The sequence below is a fragment of the Sebastes umbrosus genome, chromosome 1 (genome assembly GCF_015220745.1).
Source record: "Sebastes umbrosus isolate fSebUmb1 chromosome 1, fSebUmb1.pri, whole genome shotgun sequence".
NCBI classification, from domain to species: domain Eukaryota; kingdom Metazoa; phylum Chordata; class Actinopteri; order Perciformes; family Sebastidae; genus Sebastes; species Sebastes umbrosus.
The window spans coordinates 19211414-19229491 of record NC_051269.1 but is presented as its reverse complement, the minus strand read 5'-3'; the positions used below and the strand labels follow the sequence as shown (position 1 = coordinate 19229491).

The window sequence follows — 18078 nt, the reverse complement described above, 5'->3', positions numbered from 1 at the left end:
AAGGCGGAGTACACCCTGGACAGGTCGCCAGACTATCACAGGGCTGACACATAGAGACAGACAACCATTCACACCTACGGGCAATTTAGAGTCAACAATGAACCTAACCTGCATGTCTTTGGGCCGTGGGAGAAAGCCGGAGAACCCGGAGAAAACCCATGCTAACACGGGGAGAACATGCAAACTCCACACAGAAGGGCCCCAAGCCGGGTTTGAACCTGCGACCCTCTTACTGTGAGGTGACAGTGCTAACCAAATATTAAAATATCCTAAATAAATAAAATATGAATAAAATAAAACCACACAACCAAAACAATAAATAAAATCGACTCTCAGGGTTTTGTTAACAAAAAATGTGTGATGTCTGCGAAAGCGCCCGAGTCTTATAATGGCAGGAAAAACCCTGCTGTTTATTCTGGTATCGTGTTGGCTAAAATGCTGGTGACATGTAAACACAACGGGCAATATCAAGGTCAGCAAAAATGATCGAGATCATGTCCATATATTGTACCATAAGCTGATATAGTAATTATTGTGATAGGCCTAAGTAGTGCGCTTGCATGTTTTAGCGAGAAAGCGTGTTTTGGGGAAGTAGTGAGCATATGACTGGATAAATGAGACTTGGATTATGCTGCAGTTTTGTGAGTTAGTAAACGGATGTTTTGATAAAGTTTTGCTGTTGTTAAACACGACCCCCATTTACTTCAATTCATCAAGACATTTCTCTGTTTTTTGATTCTTTGTTCGCCGTGGAGGCATGCGAGAACAACAACGATTTCTTTAAGAATTCAAGGTAAGTAGGAGGTGAGTAATTGATATTAGGGCTGTCAAAGTTAACACGATAATAACGCGTTAACGCAAATTTGTTTTAACAGTATTCATTTCTTTAATGCATTATCACAACGTTAGGTTGTAGCCGGTAGATAATGCATCATATGAAACTAGAAAAACCAAAGGAATCCATTGGTTCCAACCATGTCATACTAGCTTGTCGCGAAGGAGGTTAAATAACGCTCCAAACTTACGCTAAATTTCGGTGAGGAAAAACTCGCATGGCCATTTTCAAAGGGGTCCCTTGACCTCTGATATGTAAATGAAAATGGGTTCAATGGGTACCCTCAAGTCTCCCCACTTTATGATAATCACATGCAGTTTTGGGGCAAGTTATAGTCAAGTCAGCACATTGACACACTGACAGCTGTTGTCTGTTAGGCTTGAGTTTACCATGTTATGATTTGAGCATATTTGTTATGTTAAATGCAGTACCTGTGAGGGTTTCTGGACAATATTTGTCATTGTTTTGTGTTGTTAGTTGATTTCCAGTAATAAATATATACAGACATTTGCATAAAGCAGCATATTTGCCCACTCCCACGTTGATAAGAGTATTAAATACTTGACAAATCTCCCTTTAAGGTACATTTTGAACAGATAAAAAATGTGCAGACAACCATGCGATAAATCAAGATTAAATATGTTCAATTGACAGCCCTAATTGATATACAGGTGGTCATTTTGTGGGTGAAGTTTTCCTTTAAGATGCTGATTATTTCTCGTGCCAGTGCTCAGGTAGCCTGAAGTCAAGGAAAGAGTCGGGAACAGCTGTGTGGACCGGCCCCGTTGTGTGTGTGTCTGTGTTCATGGCTGTAAATTACACTCTGGATCCTGTTAGACAGCTGACACTTTGTGAACCAATGTCATTAGATTATCAAGGGCATGTTAATGTGTTCATGTCTGGCAGTGCAGTATTTATGGTGCTTTTGATGTATTACCTTGTGGATGCTAAGAGTCTTAGACATGTCTGGGCGTTGACATTCAGCCCATGTGACTTCCTGTTATCCTTTGTGTTTGTTGATTCACGGCGTAATGATTCACACAGCTGCCCACTTTTGAGATTGATGTGTGATTCACACCCCAAGATGTGCTCTGTGTAACTTGTTGTCCAACATCCTCACCTTCTGGATGCTTCTGTGTGGACAAATATTTAACAGACTATTAATAGTATGGTGTCAAAGTGTGTCGGCTGTGTTGGCCCGCATTAGTGTGTACACACACACATACAAGTGCCCTGGCTGTCACAAAGTGGCTCTGGGATCTCTTGTGCCACCACGGAAGTGGAGTCGGAAAGCAGATGAAGCCGAACAGTGGCCTTTTATACCAATGGTGAAAACAGCCATTGTCCCCCTGAAACACACTCGATGCACAGTAAAGGGTGCATAGAGATCAGAAAATTCATTCATTTGGCCAAAACATAAGTCTGTCTTCAAACAAGGATCATCATTATTTCATTTATTGTTTCCTTCCACTTATTGGTGCAACTGACTTTTTGGGGATTTCAAACACGGCTTTTGTTTGCGTTTGTGTGCGAGCCAAAATGTCAAAACAAGTGGAAATTACACTAAAACAAACAACTGTTGTTGTTGTTGTATCCTCCAGGGAGCTGTTCAGAGTGTAAATAATTGTATTAATATGAGTTTTACCCCTGAGTGTTTCCATGTCAAATAATAGCAGGACCTTTTTAAAGAGATAGTTGGGGTGTTTTGAAGTTGGGTTGTATGAGGTTCTTATCTTCAGTGTATTACCTACAGTAGATAACGGTCGGCACGCCCCCAGTTTGGAGAAACACACAGGAGTTACCGCACGGAAGCAAAGCAATGTACTGCTATGGAACTGGGGCACTTTTTAGCCACCTAAAAAAGTCCATATCAGTTTAAGTGAACGCTATATTTAGAATATTTTCGGACAGGGAACCGAACTGAAAGTGAAACATATCTATACTGTTTTTGTCAATGGAGTCTGGTGGCTTTGGAGAGAGCATAGATACATTTCACTTTCGGTTCAGTTCCCTGTCGGAAAGGGGCAAAATAAAGCAGTGAAAATATTCAAAATATGATGTACACTTAAACTGATTGATTTTTTTAGGTGAGCCTTTCTTTTAAGTGGCTAAAATACGTTTTGTTGCCGGCCCGTCCACAGCAGTAAATTGTTTTGCTCCTGAGCGGTAACTCCTGTCCGCTTCTCCAAACTGGGGGCGTGCTGATCGTCATGTACTGTAGGTAATACACTGACTACGGATAAGTACCTCATACAACCCCACTTCAAAACACCCCAACTATTCCTTTAACATACCGTACATTTCAGTTTGCATTTCCACCTCAACATGCGGCATACAGGTAATGGTGTTGACAGTGTTTCAAAAAGTTAGAACAGCGTTACTTTTGGCAGGTGACTGCCAGGTCCATTAGGGCTGGAATAGTAAACTGTGGTAGACTGATACTCAGACTCAGGCTGCACAATTTGAGAAAGGAAATACCCCTTGGAAGCAGGGTCTGAAATTATCACCCGCCAGCCGCCAAATGCGGGTGAATTGTTGGCAGTGGCAGGTCAAATCGTCAGGCCAGCCGCCACTTTGGCAGGCAGGGAAAACGCTAGGGATGGGAATAGAGAACGGGTTCCCGTTGAGAACGGGTTCCTAGTTGTCCGATTCCTTGGCATCACATGCCTTCGTGACTATCGATTCCTCTGTATTGATGCTTTCTGACAGTTACGCTTGCACAATGACGCAACGGCATACACACGCTGTATCATGTTTCAGTTGTTTGGGACCGGAGCCATGGCGGAAAGAAAAAAAGCGCTCAAAAGCATGGCGCTACTACTACTACTACTAAACCTGAGGGGACGCACACTATGTTCCCCTGATAATGCAACACTGTGAACAACAAATCTGTGTTGAAATCAACAGGCGGAGAGTCAGAAACGTTACCTGTTAGAAATCTGTGGGCAGCACAGTCCTGCTTGGTTAAATAATGGAGCTACTAGCGTTAACAGAGGTTATGGTGCGACATTATGGTGTGTTCAACTTTCTGAAAAAAATGAGTATCGGGTGAAGGTAAATTCTAACATCATGATGTGTTCAAATGTAATCTCGTAAAATTAAGTTTTGCGAGAAAATGGAATAAATAGTTGTTTGTTGGAGATGTTTTCACAGCAATATCAAATAGATATTAGAGAAGGAATTATGACCTGTTTAACTTCCTAACACTAGCTCTAAGCAGCTTATAATACATCATTAAAACTACTTATGTAACAATGTTTTTTAATCAAAGCAAATATTTAAGGCAAAATACAATAATTTATTCCCTAATCATTTGACTTGTGTTTTTATGCAAATAATCACTATAGATGACAATAATACAGTACTGTGTACAGTTCCCTCACTTTTTTCACTGCCTGCCACAGTGGCCGGCAGTGAAAAAAGTTAATTTCAGAACCTGCTTGGAAGGAAAGTGAGAGAGGATTATGTGCATGTGGAGATCTGTGTGTGTGTGTGTGTTATGTCAGGGTGGCAGCACACAAGTCAAAAGCTGATGTGACATTTTCACTGTGACTTTTAAGCTCTTTTTTTCCCCCCACTCTACCACCCACTCAACGATAAACCAGCTGTCACTCTCAGGGTCTTCTTTATTGTTATTTTTGCCAATCAAAGCGGCTCAAGACCCGTTACAGGGTCAGGTGGATGGAAATAATTGGGTAGTTTCCTGTCTTGATGTGTGTGGGTGAATGATCGCCTGCTTGTTGTTGTATTGAGTCTCACCGGTGCAGTGTCCCATTGGCTTTTCTCTCTTTCCTGCTTTCACTACTCAAGGGAGGATTCAGGCCCATCCAGGTAACATTAACCTCTGTTTCTAAAGTCTCTCTGCAGACCCGCATGGCATGATGAGGATCATCCTCAAATGATCCCATCCCTCCTAACTTTTAACCCTGTGCACCCCCCCTCATCTTCACTACAGTGTATGCTCAGTAGAGAGGTCTTTCATTATCATTTATTCCCTTAGTCTTTTATCCTATAGAGGACCATTACTGCATTTTTCATTTCATCATTTTGTAGTTTCTGCTCCATTCATTACTCATCTTCTTGCACAATGTAATGAACCGCATGCGGAATGAAAGAGACTGTGTATTGCTCCCTAAGATAAGTGTACTGTATTTCCTTCTACATCCATGTGATAAGAAAGTGTTGCCTGTTGGAAATGCGTTATTATTTTGTAGGTGCCCATTTGATGTACGCATGGTTTCAGTGTTGCTGGAGAGCACACTTATTGTTTCAGTGATTGCTTTAAGTTACAAAGCACTTTTTTTTGTTGACAGTGTTGAAAAGTTGTTTTGTCTGTCGACCCATATTTCTTGCTTTGCCAGCGATTTTTTACTGAGACCATCTTCGGGTGGCTGGTAATGAACAGTTTCCTGGTCGTTTCCCAGATTTCCACAGGGCTATTTAAAAGAAAGCCATTGAACTTGACTTATTATGTTAAAGGTGATTTCCCTCCTGGGTATTTTTAGACGGGTTTTACAGCATTGTTTATCCTGCTCTCCTTCACTGGAGCACAGTGTGAGCGTGGTTGGGTATTCCCAGCGTGAGCCCTACTTGTTTAGAAGTCAGTCACAGCTGTTGGCGGTGGTCTTTCTTCAGGCCCGTCCAAACGCAAAGCCCGTCCAATATTAAACTTTTAACTGATTGTGACACGTGCTGTGTAGAGGTCATTGTAGCTGCAGTCACTACGAGTATATTTTAAGTTTTCTATTCTGTGTGACGGAAAAGAAAAGGCCATATTGCTGCCCGATGTAGAGCGCCATAGAACTGCAAAGTTGGCCAAGCTGCTCAGGCACAAAAAGAGGTATTTGAAGCCATTCAGCTGTCCAAGAGTTTTTATTTTCTACAGCTGTGGAGTTTGGTGCAGCTTGTTTACAGTTAAGACAGACTGGCCAAAATATATAAAAAATAAAGAGTTTAGGAGAATATAAAAAACAAGAAGTAAGGGAAATTTACACTTTGGCTATTCCCCTTCATGTTTTCTGCAGGAAACAGTAATCAGGCCGGTCTCTGCCAGTGAGGTCTGGTCTGCTTTGCTTTCAGAAAGCGATCCAAAGTCCTTTGTTGCTTATCCAACCATAGGAAGGAAAAAAGACATTTAAAAACCCAATGACCCCCACCTCCAGGCAAAATCACTACCTTAAAGCACCAGTGTTTCTGTATAGCTGTGGGATATATCTGTGACAAAACCCTACATTTTAGTTTTATCTCCTTCCACGTCTGTTTGTAGCAGTGGCGTCAGGTTTCATTCAGTGAAGGGAAATGTCTCGTAGCCAATTAGTCAAAAGTCTAAACCACCACTGTTATATTATTTAATGAAAATTAAAAACTATACTATTGGTTAAATCATATCCTGATTAACTGAAATACAACGGAGAACAAAAAACCTGAATTAGAGATAAATCACAGAACAAACCAAAACCCACAAAGTGTAGAGAAATCTGCTTTTGTTTACAACTTTTGATACAAGTATATCCTGGTTTTTCACTCTTGTATTGCTAAACTATAAGTTGCCAAGGTGTTAAAAAAAATTCGGGTCAAGATACCACAAAGGTCCCTTGACGACAATAACACAGAAGTTCTTCAGCCAGACTCCATTCTGTTTGCGAAACAATCCACCACTTCAATCATTTGTATATGTCTGCCTCCATCCCACCTTCATAATAATAGTAATAATAACCTAAAACCATAATAAACTTCATGATGAACATGGGGCATATTGTGAATGTCTGGAAGAATGGAGACAGTTGACTGTAGTTGTATACTAGTAGGGTTTTGTGCCATGGCTTCCTTTTACTACGTTTTTTCTCAATATGAATTGATGATGCTTTTAGAGCTTCTGTTTAGTTGATAAGATGAATGTAGGAGGAATTAGGACCAGAAACAGAGAGTGATTGATTATAGAGGCATTAAATAGTAGTATGAAAGTGTGCATGTCTGCCTTTCATCCCTCAGTCTGAGTTCAGAGAAAGTCGCGGTGCTTGGCCTCTTTTTTTCCCCCCTTCTTTTAAAGCCGCTGATAAAATCCAGGACTGTCTCACTGTGAGAAATGTGCAGGCCAAATGGTGAAGACATCTGAAAAGCTGTACTTGTTTGTATTTTAGATAAAGCGTGGCAGCATGTGGAAATGAGACTGCTGCCTCTGGGATAGCACTTAATGTCTTTTATTGTTTCTCTGCGTCTCTCTCACATGTTGCTTTCAGTTTTTCCAGAGGACTCAGATGCAGACTGCGAGGCCCGCCATCCCTACAAACACACCCTCCTTACGGCCTGGCTCCCAGACTCCCACGGCGGCTGTCTACCCCACTAACCAACCAATCATGATGACCATGGCACCCATGCCTTTCCCTTCCCCACAGGCTGCACAGTACTACATCCCACAGGTGACACAGACGCACTGAACTGAAAATTACATGTGATCTATACCTCAGTTCCAGCGTTTTTCTTATTTTGGTTTATTATAACAAACACAGATTCTGTACATTACAATTACACTTTCAATCTTTGATTAGAAGTAAGCAACTATATGTTAATGTCACATTTGCTTCAGCAGTGGTGATCATTTTTCATGTGTTGATTCGCTCTAGAGGTGCTGGTAGATTTTGTTGCCTTTGGACAGAGCCAGGCTAGCTAAGCTAAGCTAACCAACTGCTGGCTTTAGCCTTACATCTCAGACGGGTATGAGAGTGCTATCAAGCTTCTCATATAACTCTTGGCAAGAAAACAAATAAGCGCATTTCCCAAAATGTAGAATTATTCCATTGATATAGCCGAAGCTCTTTTTTGAATGGTTCCACACCTGTCCATACCATAGATTGTATATAAGAAGTGGACGTAGTCACTGGGATGTCATTCATTGTTTTGTGGACTACAGTTTTGAAGCTTCTGGCCGGTGCCATCTTGGTTTTTAGCCATCGTCATCTTGTTTTTTTTGCAACCAGAAGTGACATGAGAGGATGGAGCTAAGTACAACCGAAAGCTGAATAAGACATTTTTAAGCGACCAAAATGTTACAATTAACTTTTACAAATTGAAAACACACCCTGCTTTATGGTCTATTTGACTAAATGGGACCATAATTTACTAAATGAACATCATGCTGTATTGAAGAAGACTTGAAACTAGCGATTGAGACCATAAACTCATGTTTACAATGTTTACTGAGGTAATAAATCAAGTGAGAAGTAGGGTCATATAGACTTCTATATAATCAGACTTCTTAATGCAACCAGAGGAGTCGCCCCCTGCTGGCTGTTAGAAAGAATGCAAGTTTAAGGCACTTCCGCATTGGCTTCACTTTTCAGACCCGGAGGTTGCCACCTGGTCCATACCTCAGTTCCAGCTATAGTTATGTCTGCACATTAGATCTATGAAAGCATTTTCCCCTTTTATCATAACAAACACATATTCCAAACATTAGCATTACCGTTTGTCTCATGCGAAAATTAAGAAAAAACATTTCAATTTCACATTTACTGCTGTAGAGCACCTGCGATTCTTTTGTTTTTGTGCTGTAGACAAAAGAGAAAAACACTCTGGTTGCAGCTGGTCCTGGTTCGATTTCACTGATTACTAGAAATACAGTTCATAACACTGGTTGAGGCAGAATTTGAAAGAGGGCTTATCCAAAATCTCACAGAAGGACGATTAAAATCCCTTAAATAAAAGTTGAACATTCAAAAGAATAACATCACTGATTGCAAAAGTGAGCAGTTTTCAAAAATTAAGTTTGTACAGTATCTGATATGTTAAGCTGTCTCTCTGTCCTCTTTCCTTGCAGTATCGCCACAGTACGCCCTATGTGGGACCTCCTCAGCAGTATTCTGTACAGCCTCCGGGGCCTGGCACCTTCTATCAGGGTCCAGGACCAGGGGAGTACCCTGCCCCATATCGTGAGTCATTAATCCAACAAAGACACACATCAAGTACTATTTCCATGTCACATTTAAATCTGATTTTACCACAAATACACACAACTTTATCAGTCTCGTGTGCCTCCCCAAAGCAGTGGGGTGTAACTGTGTATCTGTTGTACTAATATCTGTTTTCTTCTCTTTTGTTTTTCCTTTCTCCCAAATGTATTCAGATCCCCTCAGGTACCACCCGCCTGTCTCACCCTCGGTTCCTGCTCCCGTCCCCACAGCTGGTCCACCCTACTACCAAGGACAGACTGTGTATCCCCCCTCACCCCCCATCATAGTGCCTACACCACAGCAACCTCCACCAGCCAAGCGTGAGAAGAAAACAGTGAGTATCTTAGTAGTTCTTTTGTCTTTTTTTCTAGAGGTCCACATAAGATGCTTTTTCCCCAATAGATTTTTGATTGTATTTGACACTCTAAACCTCCTTTTGTCAAATTTTAATCTTTTGCTTTCATGGAAGCTTGTCAAATAATATTAAAAATGAAAATATAATCTTTTGTTGGAAAAACAATCTCAACTTAAAGGGATAGTTCAGGTGTTTTGAAGTTGGGTTGTATGAGTTACTTATCCATAATCTAAAATGCGTTTTGCTGACGGCCCCGTCCATAGTAATACATCACTTTTCTCTCGTGTCTGTACTCCTGTCTGCCTCTCCAAACTGCTGACGTGCCGACCGTCATCTACTGTAGACTGACTATGGATACGTACCTCATACAACCCCACTTCAAAACACCTGAACTATCCCTTTAAGGCCCATTTAGCAGCTATTCTGGAGTTTTCGAAGACATCATGATTTCTATCAGTTGTCGCACTCATATAGATATTCAAATTTCCATTTCTTTCCGAGCTTTTTAAGGATTTTTTCTTCCATATAGGCTTGAAAGTTGAGCTTCACAGTTCAGCTTTGACCTCGGAAACAGCAGCTGACAAAACAATCTCCCCTCAAAGTTCATTTAGTAGCTGTTGTGGAGCTTTCCATGTTATCATACAGTATAATCTTCGTCAGCAGATGGAGCTTGCTCCGTTATTCCATTTTCTCTTTGTGTTTGAGAGTAAGAGAATCAATTTGCCTTTGTTTAAATATATTTCATATTTTGCATAATATCTGTTATTACTAACTCTCATTAGTGTATAATGCTGCAGCTGATAAGCCTGCGTAAGATATGGCTGAGGCAGGGTTGCTCTAAGACTCGGCCGCTTTAGTGAGGTCTGTTTTTTTGTGCCATTGTCCTCCCAGATCCGTATCCGTGACCCCAATCAGGGTGGCAGGGATATCACAGAGGAGATCATGGCAGGGGGTTCAGGGAGCAGGAATTCAACGCCTCCTGTCGGCCGCCCCTCCTCTACCCCTACACCCCCACAGGTAGGCCCCTCTGACACACTCACCTACAGTACTTACAGTTGTAGTAGTGTAGCATTAAGAGCAGCTAATTCAACTGAAGCTTCAGTTGAGGAGAGGAGAGACATCTCATGTTGCTTTGTTGCAGTGTGATCCTCTCTGCCATGTGTGTGACGGACGGGACACGGCCTCTGTGTCTTTGGTTATTTATTCGGCCGTCTTGCCCTCTCATGAGGAATTCATGATGGCTTTCTGTCCAGATCATGCTTCAGGACTTCTAAAAAAAAAAATCACTTTTGTTATTAGTATTAAATAAATTCACTATAATCTTGGTAACAGCGGTTTTAATCTTACACCTGCTTTTTTTTCTATCACTGTTTTCTATTCACTCACTATCTTTTACAGTAGATTGCATTATGTACTGTCTGTATTCTCCTGCTCCTCCTACAGAATCCACTCAGATTTGGTTATCTATCCATTCTGTTCTTTGAAAAAATCAATGTAGATGTAGAATGGAGACCAGCAGGGCTCTGGGGTCTTATTATTGAAGCTGAAAATCATTGTACTAACACCATTGGCACATTTTAATACATGAAATGTACCAAGCCCAAATAAAACCGCTTTTCTGGATTCTGATGAAGGACATTGTGCCTTCTTGCTCCCTGTGTCCTTCTGTGGATGTTAACAGTCTTTCCTCTCTTTCTCTGTCTCTTTGTGCCCCCCTTTTCATTTATTTCTCTCTGTATCTTTTCCTCTGCATTGTTGCGAGCCGTTCCCCTTCTCCTGCCATTCCTCCCACATTGATCTTCATTTTCTGTCTTGTCCTCCATTGCTGTCCTCTTAATCTAACCACACCTCCCATTGGACTCCTTATTTCTGCTGCTTAATCCTGCATTCGGGCTTGTTTGTTTATTTGTTTGTGTACGTGCTTACCTACATCTCTGTGCCGGTCTCTCTGGTTTTCTGTGTTGCTAGTTTTTATGGCCGCACCCTCATTATCCTCACATTTTCTACCTCAAATCGCAGCAGCAGCTGAGCAGCAGCCAGACTCCAGAGCCTCAGCCGCAGCAGCAGCAGCAGCAGCAGCAGCAGCAGCAGCAGCAGTCACAGCCTCCTCAGCCACAGCAGGCCCATCCTGGAGGCTACACGTTGGAGCCACCGCAGCCCCAACAGCCACAGCAGCCGTCGACCACTGGGGCTTCAGACACCAAACCAGGGCCAGGTCTGCACCAGCATCCCCCCTCTTTCTTTAAATGACATGCACAAGTCTAACTGTCTAACCAATGCAGTTTTAACTGGGGGTTTAGCTGTACACAAAAGTCACGGCATCTCGGTTCATACCCGGGCTTAGGAGTCATGGTTCGGTGCAAGTTTGGCACATATCCTACAACATCGACACGCCGTCTTTGTCTTATATACAACCCTCTCTTTTTTTTGCTGCTGTAGCCGACTGGTAACCTGCAGGCGGGTTTTCCATCTCCGGCGTTTCATTTGTGCTCTCCATAGTGTGACTGACTCGCACGCCATTCAGCTTGTTGTGACAACCTCAGCATATGTTGCTAACAGCGTACGGCTAAAATTGTCTGGGTGGAACACACGCTTGCATCAATCTGCATATTGTGTATTCTGCGTGCGGCTTCGGTACAAATACACAATCCGTTACACTAGTTTTAACCATATCTTTATGTTCAAATTGTGAAAATATAACATTTGACCCTCAAGAAATATTGGTCTGTTTTACTGCTGTGTCATTACTGTCTTTCAGGCAATGTCATCTTTTGGTTTTATTGCATGTGGAACAGCAGCCTCAGTAACCCTCCACTCTTTTGCTCAAACAATGATTTGCATACACATCTTCTGTATCGTTTTTTTCTTTTTCCCAGAACACGCTGCACATTCAACGCTTTCACTTTCATTTCCCTCACAAATCACAGTGTGGTGTCAGCAGGGCTCCCTGCTTTTCCAGTAATTAGCTGTAATATTTCAACCAGCATTTCTTAGCACAAGTTTCAGAGCCAGTTCTCCTTTTGTGTAGAGGTTTATTAGTGAGCTTCAGACTGCAGGTTTAAACTACTACCCTCCATGCAAATGTTGGAAAATGTTTGTCTTTCTGGTTTATTGAGCCTGGAGCTGTCACAGTCATGAACTTAATATCCATCCAAGCATTTTCACACACGTTATCTGTTTAAAGAAATAGATGCAAATATTACCTGTTGATGATTTAATTGTGTCATTTTCTTCCAGATGATACGCCAAAACTGGAGCCAGTTGTCCAGAAGTCTTCCTCGCCTGGGCTTGTGCAGCCTGAAGCCCCTGTAGAGAGACTTGAGGCCAAAACTCCTGTAACTGAGCCTTCATCTACTGTTGAACCAGAGCTTCCCTTCCCTGCTTCGATGACCGCCCCCGTCACTCTCCCTCTTTCAGTGGCCAACAACAGCGAACGTCCCTCAGCCAGGGAGTCCACCGCTTCAGCCTCTTCACCCTCCTCCTCAGCTGGGGAGCACAAGCCCTCTTTGGCGTCACCTCAGACTCCCAACACAGACAAGCCTCTCTCGGACGCCCCACGAACTCCGGCTGCCTCGCCAGCGCCGGCTCCCAAGGCTTTGAACGGCCTCGCCGACTCTGGGATCGAGCTGGACACACTGGCTCTCGAGCCTTCTCTTCTGTCTTCAGCTGCACTCCAGCCCCAGGCCTCCGCTCCCGCTTACAGAGAGGCCTCCTCCTCTGAAACTTTGCCCTCTGACGTGAGGCCGGAGTTGCCCGTTGCTGCTGCGCTCGCCCCTATGGCACCTGTGGCTGTGGTGCCAGTGACCCTGACCTCAAGCCCAGCCCCAGCTTTGCCGGTTTTGCTCCCCCTCGGCCTTCCGCCTCTAGTGCAGGCCACGACAGAGGCCGACGAGCCGAGCAAGTCCTTAGACACTAAAGACTTTGTCCCCAGAGGGGGTACAGAAGCACATGGAGGCATTACTGACAGCAAAACGGAGCCCCAGCACCAAGCACTCACTAGGAAGAGTCCCACTACAGGTACTGAATCTGATGCATTTCAATTACTGTAACATTTATTGTATCCTAGATCTTTTGTTTCCATAACAAGTGTTTTAACCTGCAACAAAGGAGTGTTCTTTGGTGACAGTCCAGCCGAAAATGAGAGGCAGTTTTATGAGTACACTAATTGTATCACGCCAAAATAGCAAAAATTAAGTGTCTCTATCATTCACTAGAGGGTTTTATGAACGCCCATAAAGCACATATTGCAGATAATCTCTCATGAAACACTCTGCTGACACAGTTAACTCCCCAAGAAGAAATAGAATAAACTATCAGCATGGTCAGAGCACTATTGACTTGCTGTCTGTATAACTGCACATCTGACACTGTAATTAAAACGGGACAAAAAGGGATGCATCCATAGTGACCCAAGGCGTGTTAAACTTTATTAAGGCAGTTCTCTCAACAAAATGAGAGCATTGTCAAACATCTGTCACCTGTTTGTCCTGTCAAAGTCATGAGAATTGTCAGTTAATCTTATCAGTTTATCGTCATGTTCTTGTTTTGTATAAATTCGAGCAAGATCAATTTATGACAAATACAAAAGTGCCCACAGGTACAAAATAATAGCATATGTGAGGTATAGCAATGGACTTTTAAATAGAAGGAACCTAGGGTGTGAGCTATGTCAGTGTGTCATGGAAGATTTCCTGGCAATCTCCTTAAAACATAATGACTCATGGTCGTGGGAAACTTTTCCCATTCATCCCTCTTGTTCTGCTCAATTAATGTTTGTTTGTTTTATTTTGGTCAGAGATGGGTGAGGTTTATCATGTTAGGACTAAGTAGACGTCATAGTTAAAGTGACTTTAAAGCATTTCATGTCATTTTCTGGTTTTCATCATATTGACAAATATACTCATCCCATCGTAGCTTTAAACAATTGTAAAAAAACAATTATATGCCTGGGCTGTTTTTACCCAGATTTTAATGTGAACAGATTTTCTATTACAGACAAAAAGATGTTTCTCTTGCATCGTTTTGTTTTAAACACAGATTTCACTTTCAAATCCATCGTGGTTGTGTTGTTTGATGACTGTCTGTGGCTGATTGCGTGTTCCTGCATTTGTATTTTCCCAACAGTAAATCAGACTGCTTCTGCTATACCAAAGAGCTGGAGGAAACCAAATGAAGGGAACTCTGCTGGAGACACACCTCAAAAGGAGGACGAGGTAAGACAAAAGGCCCAAAACTGCTCACCGTGCAGGACGAGGAAACAAGAGTATTCCAAGTCCTTTACATACATTTGTATTTAAATTATTATAAGTACATGTATAGATAATGTTTATTTAAGATAATGTAGATTTAAGTATATAGATCATTTTGCCTTCAAATGTTATGAATGTGTGTGAGGGCTGTACCAAGTGCTGTGAAGCTTCATTCATAACGTTGACATTCAAAAACGAATGCTGCGCAGCTTCTTTTTTTTGCATGTCTATTCATTCAGTTTAAAGCCGGTAGTTCTGCACAGATGCATATAGAGATTATGCTACACTAATCGGTGTTTCCCCTATATTCATTCTGCAGCGGCGTACCGATCATTAATATCCTTTGCTCTCGTGTTTCACCGAGTGCGGGGCTTAGCCTCTTCACACACACACACACACACACACACACACACACACACGTAGCGGAGCAGAGGAGAGAGAGGCGAAGCGAAGATAACGTTGCCGGTACCGCTTACAAACAGGCTCGGCAGTGAATACTATTATACTATTTGTAGAATTAGATTCCAGCCAGTGGTGGCTGTGTAGGATTGTTTCCGACTCGTGTGATCCAAATCGTGTAAGGTCCAAAAGTCAACCTTTTAATTGAAAAAGAGAGAGATGCAATCATTTCCAAAATTCACAACATGTTTTTATCTTAACAAAATGCTTCATTCCATGTTTGTTGGTGTTTAGCCTTTCAAAAACAACATTTTTCACTGCGGTCAAAAAGCTTGTTGCACACAAAGGGAGGCACACACTGACAAGTTATATTTATTAAAGAAAGTTAATTTAATATAAATGACTCATTTCATCTGATCAATCACTTTATTCAAATTGAGGATTTTGTTTGAGGATTATTATTATTTTTTTAGGGTGATGACGTCATAAAATATGACGAAAGACATTTAAAGCTTCATTCCAAAACCTCAGTACAAGCTTTGAATGTAAAAATAAATGACATGCGTACAGCCTGTGTATATAGTCTCTTGGTAGAAGTAGTATTTTAACTGTTGACAAATCCTACCTATTTAATAATTACCATCATTTTGTGATATTTTGTCACATTTTTTATTAAATGGTTGGTATCTCATTTTGGAACAAGACTTTTTAAGATGCCTACAGAGTATTGGAGGATCAGGACAGAGAGGGTGAGAGAGAGAAGAGGAAATGCACAATGTGGGCAATAGTTCAAGTGGAAAATGCTTCCACATGTGTGGTGGGGGAAGCAGACATAAATGACTTTGGGGTGTTGTTATGGTTCGAGAACGGCAGCGAGGAGTTATCCATCATCTTCATTGCTCACCCAGCCCACTGTATTTAAAATCAGCGCTTTCCCGCTCTCGTTTCCTCTCCTTTATTGTTTTGCTCTGGGCTTGTCGCTGTGGGAGAATTTTCACACCACCAAAAACCGGTGTCACAGGCTTTTTAATGGCTTCTTTATTAGGTTACATTGAAACAGGCACTTTGAGTGAAGAAGAGATGTTATTTAAGTCAGAAACTTTTCATGCAGATTACAAAAAATGAACATTAGCAACCCACATTTAATTAATTTAGAGCATTAAAAAAAGCACATTTCAGTTCATCTTCTGAATTCAGACTCAAGTGAAAAGTTAACAATTTTATTTTATTTTAATTTATATTGGACAAATTTGTCTGTACAGTGCAGCTGGCTTAACACTGGACTCAAAGCATTACCTCATTGACACAGTTGTTTCTCTTGGAGACCCCCACTTGAAGCTGCTGTTTATTTTTTGAAGACGAAGAAAGTATAGTGTCTCGCTGAGATTGAAGATCACTTACAGGAGTGTCCTGGCCGGGATAAAACACAGAACATGAATTGCAATACATAAAAAAATGACAAGAACAATCCTTTTTTTTTCTCTGTGCGTAAATGGTGTTGCATGGACAGATAATATTTCAGATAATGACAGTAGGGATGGTGAAGAGAGAATCATACCAGCATAGACTTGCCCACTCTGTGCCACCGGTGGAACACCAGCAAGCTTATTGTGCTCCCACGTTTCTGCCTTTTCTGTCTTTTGTTTGTACCTGACCCATTCAGCCCTCTCTGCATTTCATCGTCTCTCATTCATCCCTGAGTCCCCTGCCCTTCACTCTATTAATTCTTCCATCCCTCATTTTCCACTCCTGCATTTCGACCCTTTCTTTATGTGTCACCCTGTCTGCAGATGACCTCCTTTCATCTCTAACTGATAATTATAGGCGGTGTTATGTGGAGAAATTGTGATGCTACTAGTTTTTAAATACGATGAGAGCTACGCGACAGCAATCGTTAAGCTGTTGGGAATTTATTATCTCGCTAAATGATAATGAAGCAGGGCATAATTATTTTAATGGAGATCTGAAAACTCAACCTTGCCTCCCACACAGGACGAGCCCAGGCCAGTAGATCAGCCTGCTGGAGACCAGGCCCTGCAGTCTCCTGCTCCTTTGAGCAGCAGCTTGGTGCCCCTACCGTCAGTCCTCACCTCCACCCCTGCTCCAGCTCCCGCCAGCAGCCCCGATGCTGACGAAAAGCCCGCCGTCCCGGAGGAGAACGGCGAGGCCGAGATGGAGCCCATGAGGAACGGGGCGGGTCACACTTCAGAGACGGAGAGCAGCGATAGCGGAGCCACCCCCGGAGACAAGGAGAACTCCACAGGGGCCCCACAAGACATGGAAGGTTAGAAGGGCCCCGTTCTTCGGACAGATGCTTCGTTTTATCAATAAATTTCTGTGACATTCAAATTTTGAGCATTAACTCCTGAGTTTAGCTTTTACTTCAATTATTTTCAGTTCAGTTTGTTTTATATGTGTACTGTATTTGCTAGGGCTGTCAAAGTTAATGCGATACAAATGTGTTAACGCAAGTTCTATTTAATGCATTAACGCAACTTGCGAGTTTTAGGTTGTAGCGGGCTCAGTTTGAAAGCTAGAGTGAAGATATTGGTATCATATGAAACGCCAAGGGGGTTGAATTACGCTCCAAACTTATGATACATTTTGGCGAAGGAAAAACTTGCATGGCCATTTTCAAAGGGGTTCCTTGACCTCTGATATGTGAATGAAAATGGGTTCTATGGGTACCCACGAGTCTCCCCTTTACAGACATGCCCACTTTATGATAATCACATGCAGTTTGGGGCAAGTCATAGTCAAGTCAGCACACTGACACACTGACAGCTGTTGTTGCATGTTGGGCTGCAGTTTGCCATGTTATGATTAAAGCATATTTTTTATGCTAAATGCAGTACCTGTGAGGGTTTCTGGACAATATTTGTCATTGTTTTGTGTTGTTAATTGATTTATATAATAATAATAATTGTAATAATAATAATAACATTTGCATAAAGCAAGCGTATTTGCCCATGCCCATGTTGATAAAAGTATTAATTACTTGAAAAATCTCCCTTTAAGGTACATTTTGAACAGATAAAAAATGTGTGATTAATTTGCAATTAATCGCGATTAAATATTTTAATCGCTTGACAGCCCTAATATTTGCGATTTTTCTCTCAACCCCTGCTCGGTGGTCCAGACCTGGCTGAGCCCAGTGGGAAGCGTCAGTATGACAGGGACTTCCTGTTGGGCTTCCAGTTCATGCCCGCATGCGTACAGAAGCCTGAGGGTCTCCCGCCTATCAGTGATGTGGTGCTGGACAAGGTGAGTAAGCCCGTTGTTGCAGATAGC

General features: G+C 42.1%; 1 protein-coding gene across 22 annotated transcripts in view; it reads left to right on the top strand.

Annotated features, from left to right (window-relative positions):
- The window catches only part of eif4g3a (eukaryotic translation initiation factor 4 gamma, 3a), a 67478-nt gene that overhangs the window by 24672 nt on the left and 24728 nt on the right, over positions 1-18078 (top strand). For 7 of the 22 annotated variants that reach the window (XM_037778699.1, XM_037778636.1, XM_037778627.1 and 4 more), the window contains 10 exons: positions 4646-4666; positions 7075-7254; positions 8652-8763; positions 8958-9118; positions 10022-10156; positions 11108-11354; positions 12377-13156; positions 14264-14352; positions 16780-17071; positions 17927-18051. In XM_037778699.1, coding sequence (XP_037634627.1) covers positions 4646-4666; positions 7075-7254; positions 8652-8763; positions 8958-9118; positions 10022-10156; positions 11108-11354; positions 12377-13156; positions 14264-14352; positions 16780-17071; positions 17927-18051 — 2142 coding nt within the window. The remainder of the gene's footprint in view (positions 1-4645; positions 4667-7074; positions 7255-8651; positions 8764-8957; positions 9119-10021; positions 10157-11107; positions 11355-12376; positions 13157-14263; positions 14353-16779; positions 17072-17926; positions 18052-18078) is intronic. The other 15 variants (XM_037778734.1, XM_037778716.1, XM_037778681.1 and 12 more) reach the window with 7 other exon arrangements.